The sequence below is a fragment of the Triturus cristatus genome, chromosome 11 (assembly GCF_964204655.1).
Source record: "Triturus cristatus chromosome 11, aTriCri1.1, whole genome shotgun sequence".
In the NCBI taxonomy this organism is placed as follows: domain Eukaryota; kingdom Metazoa; phylum Chordata; class Amphibia; order Caudata; family Salamandridae; genus Triturus; species Triturus cristatus.
In genome coordinates, this window is record NC_140594.1 from 854112713 (window position 1) to 854134352 (window position 21640).

Below are 21640 nucleotides of genomic sequence, written 5' to 3' on the forward strand. Positions count from 1 at the left end.
ATCCTTGGAGTGGGACCTTGAAACGCTGCGCAACCAGGATTTGAGGTACTTTTGTTCAGCGGGCCGTAATGGGTCCCTGTAGCTGTTCTGCCGTCCATCATGGTAGGCCTGAACTTGTGACTTCGTCTAGGTCCAGCATGACCAAATATCTACAGCTTAGGACTTTGTGCTTTTTGGCGCTATATTTCCTGAAATCTTCAAACCTGCATATCTCCAGTTTTACAGATTGGATTTTTGTTGTGATGGTTTGGTTTATTTAGTAAAATTTACACTATTTTTCTAAATTGGTGTGTGAATGATTCTTGTGTTTTCACTTTATTATTGTTTGAAGTGCAGCATCGACACCTTACACATTGCCTCTATGTTAAGCCTGACTGCTCTGTGCCAAGCTAGCAGAGGGTTGAGCACAACGTAATCTGGTGTTTTCTTATGCATCACCCTGACATGGACTGTGGTTGCTGCTTGAGCAGGTTTCACCCCCCCCCCCCCAACCAGTAACCCAATTTCCCATAGTTAAAGAAAAACAATCTTTCTTTTTATATCTAAGTTTTTATTAAGCAGTTCAACATCGCTGAAGGCTACAAAGAAATACAGTGCCCATCAAACGGACAAACCTTTTCAAAGTGCACAAATGAATGTACGAATGATATAGAAAATACACAATCTCGAAATACCCTAGTGGTCAATTACCTTACATTAAAATAAAAACCATACAAAGCATGGTTTTAAAAAAAAAGAACTAATGCATAAGAAAGGCACTTGACCTGTATAAAAAGCATATAGAAAATCCAACATTTAATTGAATATTGTTGCAAGTAATGAATCCCACATTCATGACAGTCCAATTGAAAGAGAACTATGTACCTTTTAAACATATGAATTTCTTAGATTAGATAAACACATAATGGAAGTCAACAGTTATATATATTCTCTCCCAAAAATAGTTAAGACAAGGAAGTCCAATGTTAGCACATCGTACCCTTTTAGTCGCACCTCTATTGAGCTCTCAAAAAATATACAATACGAGGTTTGCAACATCAGAGTACTTCCCGTTGTGGCATCAGCCACATTGGAAGGGAAGTTAGTGATAGGAAGATTTTTTTAAACTCATGTGTTCTAGTGTGCCTATTTAATGGTATTTCTATGAACTTTTAACCTAGGGCAGTTGTAGGTACAAACATCTACCACGTGGGGTGGAAATGTTGAACCACCTTGCCTGTTAAGTTTTCTGAACTGCTTAATGTTTTCAAACCAGGGGAGTTGACAATCTAAGATCCCTGTGGAGGTGTTCCACCTTTGTGTATGGTGGCTGAAAAGCTAAGGATAGCTCTCCTGAAAGGTGGATCACCCAAAGTGTACCTCCAACTACTGTTAGGATGACTACTGCCACCTTATATTAGCCTATGATGTGATTGCGGTGTTTGCAAAATACCATTCAGGGATACAGAACTATGAGTAAAGTTTTGATGGGAAATATAATCTCTTCACAAGCACTTGATTGTAAATCTGTACAGCTATAATATCTGCTGAGAAATTAAATGTTCAAATTCTTCAGTAACATGGTGATGCAAATGATAGATTTATTTATGTTACGTTTAAAATTCAGAAAAGATCTATTTTATTTTGGAACTTTTCAGTCAGTTCAGTCCATCAAACAAGCAGCTAGAAATGTATTCAAAGTCATATCCCAACCTCTTTTAGTATTATGTGTATCTCAAAGTTTTAATGGTTGTATTTTACCTAGCAATAAAGTGCAAATATTGAATGCTCCTTACTCTGAAATTCTGTATTTGGATTTCTAACCCATACCACATTCTTGGGTAGGAGTTTCGATTTCAATCCCTGGAGAGTTTAGCACTCAAGGGGAATAACCTCGATATCTATGTGGAATGTAATAATAATCAATGCTCTGGAATACCAATGGTACACAAAAGTACTCACTGAGAAAACTGCTGTGTAACCTTTGATTGCCATAGAACACCAAGAAAAGATATCACAAGATCTCAACAAGAGGACCCCTTACAGCAGGGACAGGCACGTTTTCCAGCTGGACATCTCCAGCAAAAACACTTTGGAATGTGAACATGTATGTGTAAGAAAGTACATTTAGACCCACACAGGTAACGAAACAAGGATAAATCTTAAATATAGCTTTAGTGGCTAGCTATCATTTGAAAAGCTTTATAAAATCTGGACTACGATAGAAGAGTAAGCAAATCTATGAATAGTGGAGTCCCATTCATCATCAGAGAATCTCCTATTTTTCCCCAGTCCTATTAAGACTAGGCAAAGAAAAGGAAAGCAATGATCCAAACTGCTGCAAACTCCTGACCTTAACCTGTCTAATCAACAAAGCTATGCTCCCCAAGATCCGACTTCTTAATGTGGTGTTTATTGACTTTACAAATGCCTTTGATAATATCCCAGCAGGCTGGCTCTGGGCAAAGTTAAGGAAGTGGGAGATACCACCAGGCCTCTTGAAAGCCATAGAATCACTATACAGTAACACGTGGGTGCAGGGCCGGCTTTAGCATCAATGGAGCCCGATGCGACAATCATTTTTTGCGACCCCCCATGACCCCCTGCTCGGATTTTCTCACTACCACCAGGCAAAAGTGTCCCTCATCTCTCCAATCTTAAGTTATTGGTAAATACCATGAACTCCCTGAAGGTCAGTGCCCCCTCCACAGGGGCAGAGCCCAGTGCGGCAGAACTGGTCGCAATGCCCTTACGCTGGCCTTGCGTGGGAGAAAGTTAAACTATCAACTAACTGGGCAACCTCAGGGAAACTCTATACAAACAAAGGATTGAAACAGAACTGCATCCTTGCCCCCTTAATTTTTAATTTGTATATGACAGACATGGAAAGTCATCTAGCAGTCCCAAGGATCTGCCAACTCCATTTTATGAAGCACAAAATACAAATCTTACAATATGCAAATGTCATGATGGTACCTGATAACGCTCAAATTGGCCTGCAGAGGTCGCTTGAAGCACTTGAACTATACTACACAGTAAATTATGTCACCATCAATCTAAAGATGCCGAAAACAGTTATTCTTTGGGTGAAACCTGATAAAAAAAGGTGCTTGGCTCATTGGAGGTTTAAGATTAGAAAGAGTACTAGCTTTATCTTGGCGTTATGCTCAATGAAAGTGGGGGCAGAGAAGCTCAGATAGGCTCCTCGAAATCGATGGCAACACATCTTATATGCAGGATGAGCCAACTCAAGAGAGGTCTTACATGCCAAAACACCAATGCACTACTGACAATAGTGGCAACTAAGCTGATGCCAGAAAACCGTATGGTGCAATAGTGTTTAAGATCAACTCTATGAGTGGCTAGATAAACAACAATGTACCTGCTATAGCCATCTATTTGCACTTTCAGCCTGCACCAGCAAACCTCAAATAAGACTGGAATTTAAATGAACAAAGCAGGATCTGGTGATGCAGCCCAAATTTGTCTCACACTGTCAAAATTTGAAAATGGACCCAACTGGCTCAATGAAATACCTTCTCTGGGAGAAATTCCCAGAGCCCGGCTCTATATTGGGTCAACTCTTGGCAACCTCTATTAAGGCCCTGAGTGCAGATGATCTAATAAATAACACCTTACCGTGGAGAACGGCAGCAAAGCTATTGAAATCAGCAAAGATAATTTCATGGGATCAGGACCTCAGGAATCAAACAGTTACATTTCAAAGCAGCTGAACTGTGAAATGCTACACCCCAGACACCTTACCTGAATATCTGAATCTTCCCCCCCAAAACCATGTAAAATATACACTTATGAGAATGCATTTTGACCTTATTCCTTTAAGGTGCTATTGGTATGGTTGCAAGGATAGTGAAGATGATATGCGATGCAGAGTCTATAATGATCTACATCTGTGAAGCTCAATAACCTCTGAGGTGCATTGGCTTCCGCCAATATTTCAAACTCTAAATGTGAGGAAAGGTTGGGCAGCTTGCTTAAAAGGAGAATTATGCCAGCTTTCCAGGTGCTTTCTAAAATGTATGAAAGCTGCAATTGGTTATTTAAAATGTTTATGATTGCTTTTACATTGGTAGCCTTTCCTGAAGGAGCACTTTGACCTCTTGAGCTACAATTGATAATTTTAAAATGGTTATGATTGTTTTTTTGCTGGTCGCCATTTATTTCCACAGATCACTTTGATTCTTGGCACAGAGCACTTTTAATCAGTGTAGGCCATACTGAAGAATTTGAATAAGGATAATGCCCAGGAGGAGGACTGGCCATGATGGGCCCTGTTAGCCCGTGGAGTAAAGGTTGAAAGAGGCCACGGTTGGCCGACACCATCTGCCCCTACAGGAATGATGGAATACAGTAGCAGCTGGTAGGGAATGGTGGTTGCTGCGGGAGGGGTGAGCGGGGTGGCTTGGGGAAAAAAAGAAAGATACAAGAGAAGAAAACGTACCTGGTGGTTGGTGTCGCCAGCCACTGCCTCTCCTCCAGCAGGAGCGGGAAGCATACAGCCTCTCGGAATCCCCTGACCAATCACAATGCTGCCTTACAGCAGAGCTGTGATTGGTCTGTGCGCTGTGGTTCGGTGCTCAGAGAGGGTCTGGAAGGCTGAGCAGGTTCTCCACCTAGGCTGTACAATACAGCCTGTGGAGAACATGCAAAGTGCACATGACGGTTTGGCCGGCCCGAGACGGACGACCAAACCATCATGCGCACTTAAGGTGCAGCCACTACTCCTCCACCCTCGACGTCGGGTATCGCGGCCCACCCCAATAACCTGACTGCAGTGCAACTACAATACTCAAAATAAAATGACAATAACTTTCCGTTATTATCATTTTATTACTCCTTTGCACAGCTTTAAAGCAGTGGGGCGACGCTCCTCTGCCTTAGCTGAGGAGCCGCCCCTGATGAAATAGGAAGTGCTTTTAGCATGGTCATTTTAGAATAGGGGGCGGCCCCAGGAATCCATGACTAATGTTCTGCGTGAGGAGTATGTAAAAGGGTCACAATGGACAATGGGGTATAGGACGTTTGAGGCTCCAAAAGGAGACTGCAAACAATGCTTTTTCCCTTTTTAAACACTGCTTTAATTATGTTTTATACTATGTGTTTAGATCTGATGATTTTACTTAATTGAACATCAATAAACATTCATTCATGCTGAAAATTATAAAAAAGGTTGTCCAGAGCTGATCATTTTTATCTCAGGTGCATATCACTCATTTTTATTGTTAATAATTCTAAAATATAAATGTTCCTAGTGGGAGACTTTTAAAATAAAAGTTTATAAAACTTTATAGGTGAACTAATTTTGTGGTGTCTGCCTCTCTGATCCAACCTGCCAATCAGCCAGTATGGGTTAAATTTTCAATTCTGTGTTATAAGGGAACTGCTTGTTATTCAATTGTTACAGTCATGATTTTCATAAAGATTACTTGAGGGAAAAGAATAAGGGCCTGATTTACAGTTTGCAGTATGGGTTACTCTGTCACATTAGAAGTGATAACGGATGTAATGCACTTATAACAAGGACAGGATATCCATCATCTTTGCTGATTGAGTAACCTAGGGTTGGTAATTATAATTGCAGTTTTCTACTGTGGTATCTTCATCAATTCTGCGTTGGCTGGATCTCTGGTATCTCTATTCGAGCTTCAAACAGAACTAAAAAACTGAGTTGGAACAGGACACTGCGGGTGCTGAAGGCTTAGTGGGCAGCTCAGCTACTGTGCAGCCTCTGGCTATATGCTTTTGTTAAAAGAAATATTGAGACATGTTTTTTTAGCACATTTAATTATTCAATACTATATCAAGTGTTCCCGGATGCTACTTTGACCCAAAGGCAAGGCACTTCGTGTTAACATTTGTGCTATTTCTAACTTCTGTAAATAATGAGTTTCACAATTACCCATTTTCAAGGTACTCAATTTTCTAACCTCAGCAGGATGAAAGGCTGTCCTGAACTGAAACTCGTGATCTGCAAGTGTCACCAGAGGGGCTGGGAGAGAGCCTAAACTTACTGAGCCATCTTAACAACCTAAAGGTTGTAACTGACCTAGAAACTTATTAAGGAGAATAATAAAAATACAGTGACCGGTATGCCTTGTACAACTACAGTCTGCTTTTGGAACCACTTCTCATTCTCCTACAGGTTGACCCTTTTATTGGTGTCTATGAGGCACTGAATTATCTTCCTCATTATCAGTCAGCAGCTCAGTGGCATCAAGGAGCAATGGTTACTAAGGCTTCGTATGGAACTTCAAGTAGTTATAGTGGGTTCCTGTGATAGGGCAGTGTGTGTTATAATTTCCAGTGCTTCATGGGCCAAAGTATTACTTTGATTTAAAATTCATTACATACTGTCAGGACGAAGAGCCATCTTTGCCGCTTCTTGACACTGACAGTATCGTATGCAGGCATTCAAGCACAGATTCAAGGGTACTGATGGACTCAGTATATATTTCTCATTGCATTGGGACTTAGAAAATAATTTATTTCCCTCTAAACCTCAAATGTACAACTTTCCACAACACCAGAATTTAATGTATATTCTACTGTAGCATGTGTCTGTCTTGATGTTCACTTTATATTAACTTGCACTGTATGTAAATACACGTTTTCATACAAAGTTTCACCTAGCATGCTAGCTCCATCCCATTGTTCAAGTCAATGGTATTGTAAGTCTTTTAGCAGCTTCAAACAGTTAAAAATGGTAGCACGCTATAGTTAAAGGCCATGAAGACAATTAATGCATTGGTTATGTTGTTTGTTTCTTACCAGTAGTTGACTTGTTGGCTTGACCAATGTGGGGATGATGTAGATGGCTTGAAGAGAAACCAAGCCTTTTTTACCACTTTTTTCATTCTCAGCTTGTATCCAGCCATGGTCGCTCTTCAGCTCCTCGTCCTGGGTTATGATCAGAAGGTCACCCTTTGAGAAGGTCAAGATGGCTGGGTCGTCTAACATAGGGCAAAACAAAGCAGGGATTACTCTGCTGGCACCACTTCTGCAATTGATCTGCAAATCTAATAGTTCACACAATGGTTTCATATACTGAAAATCTGGGATAATTCCAGTGTGTTGCATCTTAGTGTATTAGTACTTATACTTTGTGTGTAGACTTTCCCACCTTAATGGTATCAGCACTGTGCAATACCAACCGACATAATACAGCAAAACGAGCTAGAGATGAGGGAAAAAATGAATGCAGATATGGAAAAATAGGGAATCAAATGCTTCAGCAGATTCCATTTTTTATTTTACAATTTCAAAACAAATTTGTGATTTTACGAATGCTGTTGATTTACTTGAACTGTGCACAAGCTTCCAGACGGAGAAACTGAATGAGAGAGAAGCGCAGAGTTAAAACATCACAGGTCTGTTCACTAGGATTTTACGCCGTGTTTGCATCACAAAAGTGACACAAAACGATACTAAATAAGTTTTACTTATTTACTTTCTACCGTAAAACCTGTTTTACGCTGGAAAATCACTTGAAAGTAAAGCAAAGCAGCACATAGCGCTGCTTTGCATTACTTAGGGCCAAGGGAGCGTACTATGGGTGGTGCATGGGCGTTTCCATGCAACCACCCATGGTTTCTGACGCTAAGCCTTATTTACTTAAAAAAGTAGACGAGATCTAGCATCAGAAAATAGCACCAATTTCAGAAAGGCGCTATGAAGGATACATGCTTTTATTTCTCCTTTCTTTTCTGACTTAGCAACATACAAAGTGGGAAAAGGTTTAAAGTTAGTCTAAGCATAGTTTTTTGTACTGGAAGGGTGTCCTTCCAGTACAAAACCTATGCTAGACTCACTGAGACACCCTTGAACTATGGTGCATAGGTGTGTTCGTGGGGCACAGCCACACATTTCTGCGCTGGAGTTAGAGAGAGGGAGGAAGAGTGCCATATTTCTTTAAATATGACGCTCGCAGGGTTCTCTCCTTCTCACGCAGCACAGCATTTGCGACTGCTGCACTGCACTGTGTGACAAACTACTAAATCTTGCCCCACATTTACAGAAGCCTGCAATTTGACTTACTGCAGTGCAGCGTACCCCAAATCAGTCTTGGTCCTGCCCCAATAGGAACAGTCCACACTGAATGCCGGACCATTGGTGCAGTGGACAAATAAAATGATGGACAGGAATGTGGCCCCAAGTGATTGCAGTGGCTAAAACTTTGCTTGGAATGCACTCTAAATTCTGTCCCATTTCATCAGTTCCCAAATTGCTTGTTCAAAGATGTCAGTAGGGGCAGGGATAGCACACTTGTCAATTTATTTATAAGCAATGGATGACTATTAAAAACTTCAATGACCACATTTTTATCTGGTATTTTAATAATTCGTGTAGCGATTTATGTCACACTAAAGTTATCTCAAAGTCCTTAGGGGGACAGCACATATAGAATAGAAACAGAGGAAAAGAGAGTGAAATAAAAAAAAAAAGTAGATGGAATAATAGTAATAACCTTTTTTTAAGCAATACGTCTGGAAAGCACTTAGTGTTTGGAACGGTCATACTCAAGTTGGAAAACTAGTGTGAAATATTTTCCATCCAATAAAAGAGTATACACCTCCCTGCCTCCACACCTGGAAGGAGCAGCCTCAAAACCCCTGAAGGCGTAGGTATTGATGGACATTTAAAATTGTGTGGCGGTGAAAGCACAAGCCTGTTTAACCACTTTATATAGCTCAAATCCTTTCAATAGCTTAATTGTTCATCAATTCTGACCCTAGCAAAGGTTTTGGGAAGGGGAATGTATAAAATATCTTTTCAATTCAACATTAAGGTTAGCATCTACTAATCACATGAATAACTTTGCCTTGTTCATTTGTTCAGAAGCTGACTTTGGTTTTAAAAATACAGGAGACAATGAACATTTCAGCGGTATGGTGTCAATAAACAGAGGTCCAGTCCCTCCGGGGAGTTGCTATCACTCTCTACATCCTGCCTGCCACTTGTTAGAAAGTTGATATTTCTAGGGATACCTCAATTATTCCTTGATCAAGCTAGCAAAAATGATTCCAACCGTGAAATACACCAGAACGTTTGTAGCGGGGATTTACCTTGATTCTAGTGAATTGGACCAACCACCGACCCCACTGAAGATGAGGAACCTGTGTGGTAGATAGAAATGTGCTGGCCAGTCCTGCGATACATGGCGCCCCAGTGTTTTTTCCAAATTCAGTTTACTGATGACCTACACTACTGGTCCAATGTGATTTATAATTCATCTGTAAACTCGTTGAAATCCACAACCAAACACCATACAAACACCCACTGAAACCTCCATACCTATGCACAACCCCAAGCAGTGAAAGACAACACTTTCACTTTTAACTGAAAAATGCCAGACCTATTGTCTTTGTCCATGCTCATTTCCATGTGCTTTCATTAGAAATGCAAACTGTCTCCCACCAAATATTTGGCTGTGGGTTTCATGTGAATGACAGGCCACCGTTCAACTACAGCACCGCCCTATTTCCCCAACTAATGTAATCTAATAAGGTAAAAACAAGCAGCATTCTCTTAAATAATGAATACCTACAGGAAGGCAGGCACCTGCTGGCACCTGCAGGTATCTTCAGGTAGCAGGAATGTTATTCTCCTTCTACACAAATTTAAATTTCAAATAAATGCAGAAAGAGAAAGTAATTATGTGTCTACTGGCTGCAGCCAGCTGACAAGGGCATGTAAACGTAGAAGCAGAATCCATCTTTATGTGACCTTGTGTAAGCTAACTGTCGTTGTAATCTACTTTCTGGCCCCTTTTGATGTGTAGAACGTTTTCTGAAATAGTCTTGCTTGTTTAGGCAAGATAGGCACTGGCTTACCTGGTGCCTGCTTTCCTTAGGTTTCACATTGTTCAGAGGAGAGCAGCAAATATGTATTTATTATCCCATGTTCTTAGGTAGTTTGTTGAATATTAACTTTGCACATAATCATTCAGTTTTGTGTTTTCCATAAAACCTGAGACAGGAGGAGATGCCACCAGTGGCTCCCCTGCGGACTGCTGGACCTGGAAACCTAGGCTCAAAGCCCAACTTCTATATTTGGCTCAGTCGTGTGATTCTGGACAAACCACTTTGCCTGACTCTGTCTCATTTTGCTTAGATGTAAAATTTGAAAGACATTAGAAGTAAATCAGTTCTGAGTGTGTGTTAGGGGGAAAAAGCAATGCATTCATGGTTGAATAAACTAAAATGTTGGTTTATATATAATATTGTCCACCAATCATAAGGTCAACAGCATCACACTCCCTCAAGGCATTCTTTCCTCAATATTTTTATTGGTATATTACAAATTTGTGAATTGTAGGAAATGTCTCTCAAAGCAATAATGTAATTTAATGTGCTAATGATTCAAATGTCAAAAATAGTGAATTATTTATTAATCTGAAACAGTATTTTTTTTTTTACATATTATATTTCACCAATTCATGTGACAGTTCTGTCAATGGCTCGACTTGTAGTCTGACTCTTAAAACCAAGACAAAACTATGACCCGGCTCTGGAATGGTTCTCCTTATCATTTTTGCCCACCTTGTGTTTGCCTGCTCTCTCAGTTTATCCAACCTTTCCCTTTATTACATACCTTTCCTCATAATATTTCATGTTACATCACTATATCTTCAGTAGTTACCTTGCTTTCCGCTGTCCTGCATCGCAACAGCGTACTGTGACCTCTGCTTGAGTCCAGTCAGAAACAAGAGCAGCAGCTCGGAGATGTCCACACTGTGTGGAGATGTCAGCACATACTCCTCTCCCTGCAGGGTGGTGAGTGTGAAGGTCTGCCCGAATGCCTTTGCAGCCCTAGCAAGCAGAAACAACATGAGTATGAGGCCACGTGCACCTACTTACTTTCTCTTTTAGAAGGCCCTTGGAGCCATGAAAAACGTAACGTGCCCCCAGCGGTGCTATTTAGCACTCCATTGAGTGGACAAGCATTGGCAATGTCTATTGGTCTGGCTTTAAAGGAATGTTGCATGGTACTATGACTCATTACAAGTAAGCAGAATGGGAATAGGTGTGTATTTGTGTGGAAGCAAAGAACTGTAGAATAATATTAGTGTAGGTTAAAAGGTCCAGTGTCAGTTGCACTGTCAAACCAGACCTAAAAATCAATGAGTGTCCTCCTCCCATCTGTGCCGCTGTCAAAGAAAAACAACATAAATTATCTACGATACTTTCAAGCAATCCAGTGTCAAGTGTGTGACCCTGAAAGCCCAAGCATAGGCAGCTGGATAAATAAACAAACTGATCACAGTGTCTGGAGGGCAAACGCTTTTTTTGTGGAAGCACACAACTTCTGCTCAATCAAAACATGTACTCCTGGCTCCCAACATGTAGGAGGAGCCAAAGCCCTTCTCTAGTGATGATCTCATCATTGTCTGCTGCCTGCTGTGCTGTCATGTCACACCATAACAATGGCTTTGCCACGTACTCCATTTAATTTTGTGTCTGTAGTATTCTTTTTTTTAAAAACTTTATTGCAGTTTTAGTACGACATGACAGTAAGCACAACAATGACTAATGCGAGATGGGACGTGCCTAAATAAGTCACGCTCTCTAGAGCTCCTGTCAAGGCCTCCCGAACAAATTCTGTTGCATCGATATCCCTCTACCATCCACATCATAAGACAGGGTCGTTCCTTAAACCCCCCATGCTGAGATCTCATCCTGCACATGCAATATCAAAGGCACCTGGAAGGAGCATCACTCCCCCTACCCCTATTCCCCCTCTTGGTCCTGCAAACCCGCACATCGTCAGCAGTGTCCGGTTAGGCATGGCCTATAGTCCCATCCGGAGGATCCAGTTCAAAAGTGTCCTACGAGGCCTCGCTGCAAGCCTCCGCAATAGATAACAAGTTAACAATACACCCTCTGTCCACCCCCAGTCCCTCCAACTCCCGCCCCCCACTGTCAGACATGTCGCTCCATCCGCTATCTTTCAGTATTAATGAGCCCCGCTGATTGGACCACTGGTATTGTGTCTGTAGTATTGCTGTGTGATAGGAAAAATCACTGTTCACATTTTGCCCATGTAGGCAAAATATGACTTCTGATTTTTACTGTCTCAAAATAGCAGTCTCCGCTGCTGAAACAAATTGAGTAATTTACACTGAGGTGCTGTGTTTTAGCACCATATTGCACACTGCGCGGCTGTGTTTAGGTTCTGTGCGCTTCCTGCCATGCTCTGGGGACATGGACTTACCTTAAAGCGTACCGATCTTAGGACTAACCTTTTGGTGTGAACTCCCACAATTTCTGGAAAGGACAAATTTAGGAGTTTCTTCTCAGAGTCGTCAAGGAAACTGACACCTTTCCAGTTGATGGCCACAATGAGCTGGTTTTTGGGTAGGCTGGGACCTGCAACGAGAGAAAAAGAGACAGCGGATTCCATTTCTAATTCAGATGCCTGAAACTTTTACTGTACAAACAATCACATTAACCAGACTTTACAGTTAAATAGGAAAAGTGATGATAATACGACTGTGAATGAGTGAAAGAATGGTCTGCCAGGATGCCGCTCTGTGAACCAAAACGTCTCTACGCAGTTAATGGATTCACCTTTAAATCGGTTCTGGCTTGAAGCCGTGGGTGCACAGAACATTTAGAAGTGGCTTCAGGTTCTCTATAGAGGACAGGTTAGCGTGGCTACATATTTGCACAGGGTAGCTTTGCAGTTTTCAAGGCTACTGTCTCAGCTGACACACATATACCTTCTCTAGAGCTGCTAATCAATTTAATGTTTTAATTAAAAAATTGTATTCGATCAGTTAAAAAATGCTCATAAAATTACAGAATAAATACTTGATAAATATTCATAAGCAATAAAAACAATGGATAGTTCATGTTTTATCTAAAAGAAAATCTAAATAAACAGCCCCATTTAAAGTGCAAGCAATTTAGCAAGCGACCAGCCTAAGGGTTCTAGCAGCCCCCCTCTTCCTTTTTCTCATGCAGGCCCATAGAAACTTAGCTACCGAAAAACATACCAAGGGATCAGATGACATTTACAAAAAATAAAGTGCAACTCGGCATTGATTAAAATTCCCTTCCTTTAAAATTGGCTTGAGGTAGAAGTTCCTTTCTTTCTCATAGAGCCTGCAGAATAAAACTAAATGCAGTTCCGTTTGATGTGAGAGGTTGTCACATGGGCACAAGCTTAAATTTGCATGATTATAGGTTTTCCCCGGATATCCTAACATCAATGGAATCAAGTTCATGCAAAACCTCAATAATATAAATCTGTGCTGTGGGCTAGTGACATTTGCTAAAAGTACCCTCTCTCTGTCAGTTGAGGGTTCAGTAGATAGGTAGCAACTGCATATTTCTCTTTGTGGTGTTCCTTTTGTTTATAGTCTGCCATTGACAAAAACATGTTCAAAACCTTTTGCTTCGAAACCCCTCTGCAGGTCAGGGGGTTCTTGAATAGTTCGGGAAGGCCTATTTCCTTTAGGACTGTTTCTACGTAACCAAGCCACCTTGACATTCTGCTATTATCCATGTTCAGACAATTCCTTATTATCATTTGTGTGAGTGGCACTGTGTCCCTCCACCGAATTGAGTGCCACAAAAGAATAGGAGCTAGATGAATTGCATCTGTGATATATGGCAGGCCCAATTCCATATGTAAAATATAATTTGATGAAGAGGAAGGGAGACCTACTAAAGACTTTAAAAAGTTATTTTCAGTGGTTTGGAGTATCTGTGTTGCTACCGAGCCCCATACACCCACCCCATATGTAACTGCCGCCTTGACTTTGGCCTGATAGATGTTTTTTATAGGTATCAGGGGTCTAGCGCCCAGTTTTTGGGTGAAAGATTTTTATGGCAGAGAGGCTTCTCTCCATTACTAACTTTTTTCCTTCCACCAATTTTGACCAGGATAGATCTTTATCAAAAAGAACCCCAAGATATGGGAAAGTATCGACTACCTCAGTTCTCTTGCTATCCACATGTAAATAGGAGGTTTTATCTCTTTTTCTAGCCCCGGCTATGATTGCAAAGGACTTCGTATGATTTACCTTCAGGTCTAGAGAGTCCATGAAGGCTACATAGGTGGTTATTAGGCACTGAAGACCTCGCCTAGTTCGAGCAATCAGTACAGTGTCATTCGCGTATGCCAAGATGGGTAGTAATTGAGAATCAAAAACAGGGACATCAGGGGTAGCCTTGGTAAGTGTGTTTTCAATTTCGTTTGTATAAACAGAAAAGAGAAATGGGGCCAGGAAACATCCCTGCCTTACTCCTCTGGCGATTTTAAATGGTTGTGTACAGTCACCATATTTGGTATAGCGAACCGATGCCGTGACGTTTGAGTACAGCTGTCTTATAAAGTTTATAATAGAAGGGTCAACCCCCATCTCCACCAGTATTTTCCATAGCTGTACATGGACCACGCAGTTGAACGCTGCCGAGAGGTCCATGAAAGCCATGTAGATTTTGCCTTCCTTTAATCTGGTATATTTTTCTGTGATCAGAGCTAAATTCAAGCTCTGGTCCACAGTGCCCCTTCCCTGCTGGGACCCATACTGGGCCTGGATTAAGATGTTATTCTCCTTGGCCCACCCCTCTAACTAAGAGAGGAGCAGCCAGCCATTGAGTTTTGATGTAGTATCCAGCAGAGAAATAGGTCTATAGGTTTTGGGTTTGCCCTGTCCCCTTTTTTGTAAATTGGGACAATGACGCCCGTGGACCATGAAGGGGGGGGTCCTACCATAGCTATGCTGTTCAGGATATTCGTTAATAAGGGAGCCCATAGGTCCGGTATTTCTTGAAAAAAATCAATGGGTACGCCATTCGGTCCTGAGGCCTTCACAGTGCTGTACGCGATCAGACCTTTCTTCACTTCAATAAGTGAGAAAGAGAGGGGTGTATGGGGGCGTGATGCTGTAGCCAAAGATGGTGTTCGTGGAAGTGTACTGGGGCAAAGATGTTTTCAAAATAAGTTACCCATGCGTCCTCATCTATGTTATTATCTAGTGTAGGATCTTTAGGGTTTTTAAAATGTGGTGCATTCACTATCCTCCAAAACTCGCTACTATTACCCATTCTGGCTGCCTGGTCAAGGTCCACCCAGATTTCCTCCTTAATGGTCTTTCTCTCTCTCATCGAGCAAGCTTGTACACAGCCCGCGCTGCCTTTATTTGGTCTGAGTTTCTAGGTCTAATTTTTAGGGTGTGCATCAAAGCCTTTCTTGCTTTGGTGCATGGAGAGTTAAACCACCCCCTACAGGTTTCTGATTTTACCACTTTTGAGCGTGTGAGTGCCAGTTTTACCTTCTCTAGAAGACCACCGAAGGCCGTCACAATTTCCCCTGCATCGGCATCTGGTGCTAAACATAATGATATATTGCTGCTTGTACTAAGTATCACTTTAATTGTATTCCGTTTCTTCTTGCCACGATTGGGGGTGGCGACATTCTGGGTGCAGGGGGAATCCTCTATAGATACCTTCATCTGGAGGGATAGAATGGCGTGGTCGCTCAAAATTGTAAATTTATTTCCCAACCTGGTTGCCCTTGAACTGATTGGGGTGGTATGTGATATATAAGCAATTGTTGACTCTAATCCATTTCTCTGAAAGTTTCCCACCGGATTTCCTGTTGGGGGTTCTGGATCATAAGTCATCACCATATTTCGAGATGATAGTATCCTGTTTAGGGAGTTACCATAATCATTATGGGTAAAATGATATATAAGATTCCCCCCAAATCCTCTAGGCCACATACCGGGGCTACATTATGCTTGCAGGGGTGCAATCAAGAAATACAATCTGAGAGGTTTCCAAAAACCAGCGCCTCCGATTCGAAATAATTAAAAGTAAGTAAACTGGTATTCATTCATTCAGCAATCTTGGTCGTACAATGTTTGAATCTGAATTTAACAGAAGAAAAGTTTCCCTCCTGCCTAATAAGCTGAGTGTCACCTGAGTATGAGAAAGAGGTGAAACCAAAGGGGCAGATGAATTCTGCACGAGATGTAACATATATATTTGGGCTTAAGGATGTGTCTTGAAATGTGTAAGAAACAGATAAGGAGAGCTGTCTAGCTGTAAGATACACATGCTGACAAAGGTGGCTAGGAGACATCCCCTCCCATCTCCACTCTGTCTACCTCCATACCCGAAATGCCCAATCCACTCCTCTACTCTCATGCACTGATTTTGGAAAAATACATACTGGCCCTCTCAGGTTGGGTGACTATATGTTTGCGGAACATGTTTGACCCACCCCACATGACAGATGCTTCTAACAGATCGCATTCATTATATAGGACCATGGGAAGATGACAAAGCTCCATGAAGTCTGTTAAGCTGCTAACTATTTGAACAAAGCGTAGACGTGTGAAGCGCATTGAATGATTGAGGCAGAGACACTTTGATAGTGGTGCATACGTTGGAAGTGCCTTAGCAGGAGCTGACCACCTTTATTTATACTTATGCCCATGTCATGGGCTGAACCATTGGTGCACTGGCAGAGTTGGACTGGCCTACAGGGCAATCAGCAAGTGCCCAATGCCTTGGACTCGCAGGTCAGTGTGTAGGCCAATTTCTTGCCGGCTTGTCAGCCTGTTGTATGGTCTGCTGGACCTTTTTTTTTACTGTCGATTTCCCTGATATTAAAACAAACATTGCCTGTATGTAGCAAGTTCAAATCCATGCAGTATTCCAACCCTGCACATCACTTCTGCAGCGTCTTTACAAGTTCAAATCTGCCTCATTTTGCAAACATGGGCCACTTTTATAGATCTCTAATTCATTATAGGGACATAATCCTATTGGTTTTCGGCTCTTTTTCTGCTCTAGTCTGAATCTGTGCACTGAACAGCAGAGATGTTTTAAGGCATGGGTAGAGTGGGCTCTGGCCCAGGGTCCCAATCATTCAGGGGGCCCCTGATAGAGCCAGCTCTATTCTACAGAGAGTCTTGCCCTGATGACCATGAATAATTCTTAGACAGATTGTTTTAAATACTGTTTTCCTTTCATTTACTTAACATATAAGTGATGTGTGAGACTCCTAAAGACATTTTGCAGAGAAATGGTGTATTTATGTTTCATGCAGCATCCACATAAAAGTTTCTTTTAGATCAAAACAGGACCTCACAAATGAGAAATGGGAGAGTGTCACAGAGATTATTTCCAGTAATATTAGTGAACTACTGCTGTGTTACTGTTACAACATTGAAAACACATCACTTTCCCTGAATATTAGGTGTAAACACATTTAGAATTTGGAGGAGTGTGTCTGTGCGCTTTCAGTAACATGGCCAAAGAAGGCAAGAAAAAACTGAAACTGGATCAAACATTCAAAATTGTCCCGAACAGGGGCCCCAAAACACGTTTGGCCCAGGGCACCCAAAATCCTTAAGAGGTCCCTGCTGAACAGGAGGGCACACATACAGGACAACATTTGAGGATCTGCAAAGGCATAATCATTACATCGAGAGTATAATGGACGGAGGTTATTTACTTTTAACGTTTAAGTGCATTTTGCCTTTAGGCAGAGCACTGAAAAACACCTCTGCAACGTAATGCCCTCTCAAAGTATTTTTTGTCTAGTTTCTTCAAATGTTTACTACCTTCCAATTGCTGAGGTAGTAGTGCCTTATTTGAATATTTTCTGCAACAGTGAACTGAATGTTAGTGTCAAGATTGCCTGGTTTTCGTAGTGGTTTCTCATTGCTTCTTTCCCATGTTCAGGACAAATGGAAAGAAAAATCAGGGGCGGCTCCTCCACTAAGGCGGAGGAGTGTCGCCCGACTGATCCCAGAGCAGTGAAGCAAGAAAAAAATAAAATGATAATAACTTAGTTATTGTCATTTTATTTTTTGTAGCTGCTACTGCAGCTTCCCAGCCCCTGACTGAGCACTGAACCACAGCGCTCAGACCAATCACAATGCTCAATTGTAGCGTTTTGATTGGCTAAGGGTATTCTGGGAGGCTGTGTGCTTCCTCCTTCTGGGACTTGCCAGGAAGAGAAGCGACGGAGGTGAGACGGCGGCCATCAAAAGGTAAGAGTTTTAAAAAATATTTTTCTTTTACCCAACTTCTCCTCCCTCCATACTCTCTTCCCGCCTCGCCACCCCATTCCCTGCCAGCTGCCACTAGATTAACTTGAAGAGCCATGACTTCCTGAACAAGAAGGGTAGACACCGTCATATTACTGGATAAGAGCCAGCAATTCCTAAGTGTGAAGTGCTTTGAGGTACCTCATCTGCAGTGCCAACCACCAACATTTAGCTGCAAATATTTAGTTTAAAACCAACGCACAAAGCCATCTTGCTAACAGAAGAATACCACCCTATGGTTTTACCCTATAAACGCTTCATGGGAGCCTCGACAACAACAGGCCAGGCACCCCATTTTCCATTACAAGGCTTTTATTTCACATATCTCTAGTCTAGTGCAACTGATGTAATTCTGTAAGATGTTTGACAAGCATTGGCAAAGCCAATAGGTTGTGCTAGTTAGGAAACCAATGGAATTCACATTTTCATGCTCTTTAAAAGCTGACATTAGCACTTTTCCAATGGAGGCAGCAGTACATCAAGCCATTGCTGGAGGTCCCCTGAGTTAGACACAAGTGCTCTGTGTAGCAGGCTGAACTACCTCAAGCCTATTCTACAACTCAGATAGGTGTAACCAGCCCCCTTTTCAGGTCAAATATATGCCCTCACAGGGGCGGAAGTAGGTTAAGTAAGGTACGTTAAGTAAGGTAGTATCATAGGTTGGTTGGTTAGGTATGGAAGGTTAAGTTAGGTATGGCAGGTAGTCTAGGCAAGCATTGTAGTTACTGGTATATATACAGATATGATAAGTGAGTTTGGTTGGTATGCTAGGTTAGGTATTTTAGGTAGGTTAGGTCTGATAGTTTAGGTTTAGTAGGTAGGTATGGTAGATATGGAAAAGTTTGTGGGCTAGCTGTGGTAATGTATGCTAGGTTAGGAAAGGGACGGTAAGAATGGAGGTATGGTAGGTTTGTATGGTAAATAGAAATAGTTGGTAGTTTTGATAAGTGTTTGTTGAGTAGGTGAGATACAATAGGTAAGTTAGAAACTATAGGATAGGTATGGTTGGTAGGTATGGTAGGGTAGTTAGAGTGGAATGGTAGATGGGGTACAGTTGGTTAGGGTCCAATAGGTTAGGTATGCATGGTAGGTATGATAGGCTACTTACAGTAGGTATGGTAAATGAAAGCAGGTTAAGTATAGTGGGTAGGTATTGAGGATAAGTAGGGTGGGTTTGATAGATTCAATATAGTAATTAGGAACTGCAGGGTGGTATAGTACTTCAGGAATGGTAGATAGGCAGTCATGTTAGGTAGTATGTTACATATGGTAGGTAGGTATCAAGAGTAGACATACTAGGTTAGGTATGGTAGGTTAGCCTGGTAGATACAGTAGGGAAGTGTGATACATTGGCTATGGTAGGACATATCATTTTAGCTGATATTTAAACGGTTGAACTATTAAAGCACTTTCTTGCTTATAAATACCAGCTGTGTTAATGAGAAGCACAAATACTTACTTTCATTAATAAAGCATACATTTCTGCTTATATATCAGTGATTTGTTACATTTGATGCTGCATTGTTTATGCTTGTTGCTTTCAATTTACAGCATGAAACATAAAAAATGTAGGAAAAGAAAAACAATGGTTTATTAACTCAATCACTTTTCCTCCTGCTCCTACAACTACTACTACCAATAATAATAACAACAATAATTAGAATAATAAAGTTTGAACTTGATGACTTTTAAAATACATTTACTGAATAATACTGCCTATCGCATAGTAGATACATTTGACAAAGGGTCAGTAATTTTGCTGCTCTTTAGAAAGTCTGTTTCCTCGCACTTATTCACAAACAAAAAAGATGCAAATCCAACAATTGTTTTCATGATAGAAAAAAACGACAAATAAATTTCCAAGGATGATTAGTGCATTGTACAGGCCCTATTATTTAATAACAGTCTCGGGCCGACATTAAGCCAGTAAATAAGTGTGGTGCCAGCAAAGTATTCAAACTGGGCCTCAGTTTTAAACTACAGGTCATGCTGTTTCTGCAGTTGAACAGAAGGACAACTTGATGACATCACTTAAACTTAATGGGAACAAAAGTGGAATAACTATTCTTAAAAGGCCATGGTCTTGAGGGACAGCCCATCCAAGCGACGGCAAACCATGAAAAATACATGAAAGCCAATCGCAGAAGTGAGCTGGCTGAAAGTCCACTCTATATTTACTTCCTTATGCTTCTTTTTGATGTATTGATTGCTAGAGCTCTCGCTAAAGAGAGCTAAATCTATCTACAATGTAACCTAAAAAATGCTACGAATAGTATGATTATAATATTTTGCTAGATCATTACAACATGGATTATCAGCCACTTTCATGAAAATGAAAGTCAATTTATATTTTGTTTACGATCAATCAAAAGATGTCCTTGTGAAGAAAGCAGATTAGTTAGATAGTCTAGGGCAAAACAAGACACATATTTTAGATTAAGAGAAAATCCAGGATATTTTGACTATGACCAATAAGTCCTTACCATGGAGTCTGCTGATTGGTAACTACTTACCTGAAAATCTGGAAGCCTCAAAATATCTCGAGAAGAGGACAGGCCACTGATGTCGGGCATAATCCACCAACTCCTCCTTTACTACCTCAGGAGGGATTTTTTGCTGCAGATATGAAGCCTACAAGAACAAGGAAGAGGATCACATACACAATGCACAAAACACTTCAATATGTACACAACCCACAAGACCAACAAAAAAGCTTGAATGTTGAATGCATTAGATAGCCTTACAACAGCAAGTAGAAATCTGCGCAGGCCTAACCTTAAAGGGAGAGTCCACCCTGAACTATTAGCCATCTCAGGGTGGAATGGAATGCTACTCAGAGAAAGGCCATTCATTTAAGCATTCTGTCCTTCACATATTGGGTTATTCTCAACAAGTCACTCTAAGAAACATGGGTATGCATAGATGTGGGTTTGTACCTCGCTATATCATAGGGACGCAAGCTGGTGGGGGAGTGGGAGATGTGTTTTTTCTAATGTTTTATTATTGAGAAATATGACACTTCATTAACAATTCATTTAATCTCTAATTTCCTTGAAGTACGAGGTGTCAAATACCATTTAGTCCAAAGTAACATGATGTAGCAGTTTCAAATCCACTTCAATATCAGCAAATAGTGAACCTAATAAATCAGTATAGTTAATTTAAGAAATCAGGTTATTGGCTGAGGGGGGTGGAAGCCCCACTCAGACAACAATCACAAGCCTGGCTGATGAGGGGGTGATGCCCCGAAACTGGTCCCAGGATATTTGTTTCCGGTCCAGCGAGGACCTGGCTTGGCAGTTCGGGCTGGACTGTTCCCATGAGGAACAGGGTCAAGATTGGTTGAAGAATAAAGATACATTTGCAGATGTCATGAGTCAGCACAATCCTGATATCTGCTTTCTTACGGAGACCTGGGCCAATGAGGGGTCTGACCCAGATATCAAGACTGCAATCCCAGAGGGCTTTAACATCCAAAGGTTGGACAGAACGGGGCAGAGAGGAGGGGGGCCGGCCATTGTATATCGCAACACGCTTGAGGCGAGTTTTACCCCAATGTTCCAGCTTGAC

At 41.3% G+C, this 21640-nt stretch overlaps 1 protein-coding gene across 2 annotated transcripts in view; it reads right to left on the bottom strand.

Annotated features, from left to right (window-relative positions):
• LOC146785536 (unconventional myosin-VIIb-like) overlaps positions 1-21640 on the bottom strand; it is a 961158-nt gene that overhangs the window by 218356 nt on the left and 721162 nt on the right. For both annotated transcript variants that reach the window (XM_085634664.1, XM_085634663.1), the window contains exons 32-35: positions 20584-20701; positions 12239-12365; positions 10639-10808; positions 6769-6950 (exon numbers count right to left, since the gene is read on the bottom strand). In XM_085634664.1, coding sequence (XP_085490790.1) covers positions 6769-6950; positions 10639-10808; positions 12239-12365; positions 20584-20701 — 597 coding nt within the window. The remainder of the gene's footprint in view (positions 1-6768; positions 6951-10638; positions 10809-12238; positions 12366-20583; positions 20702-21640) is intronic.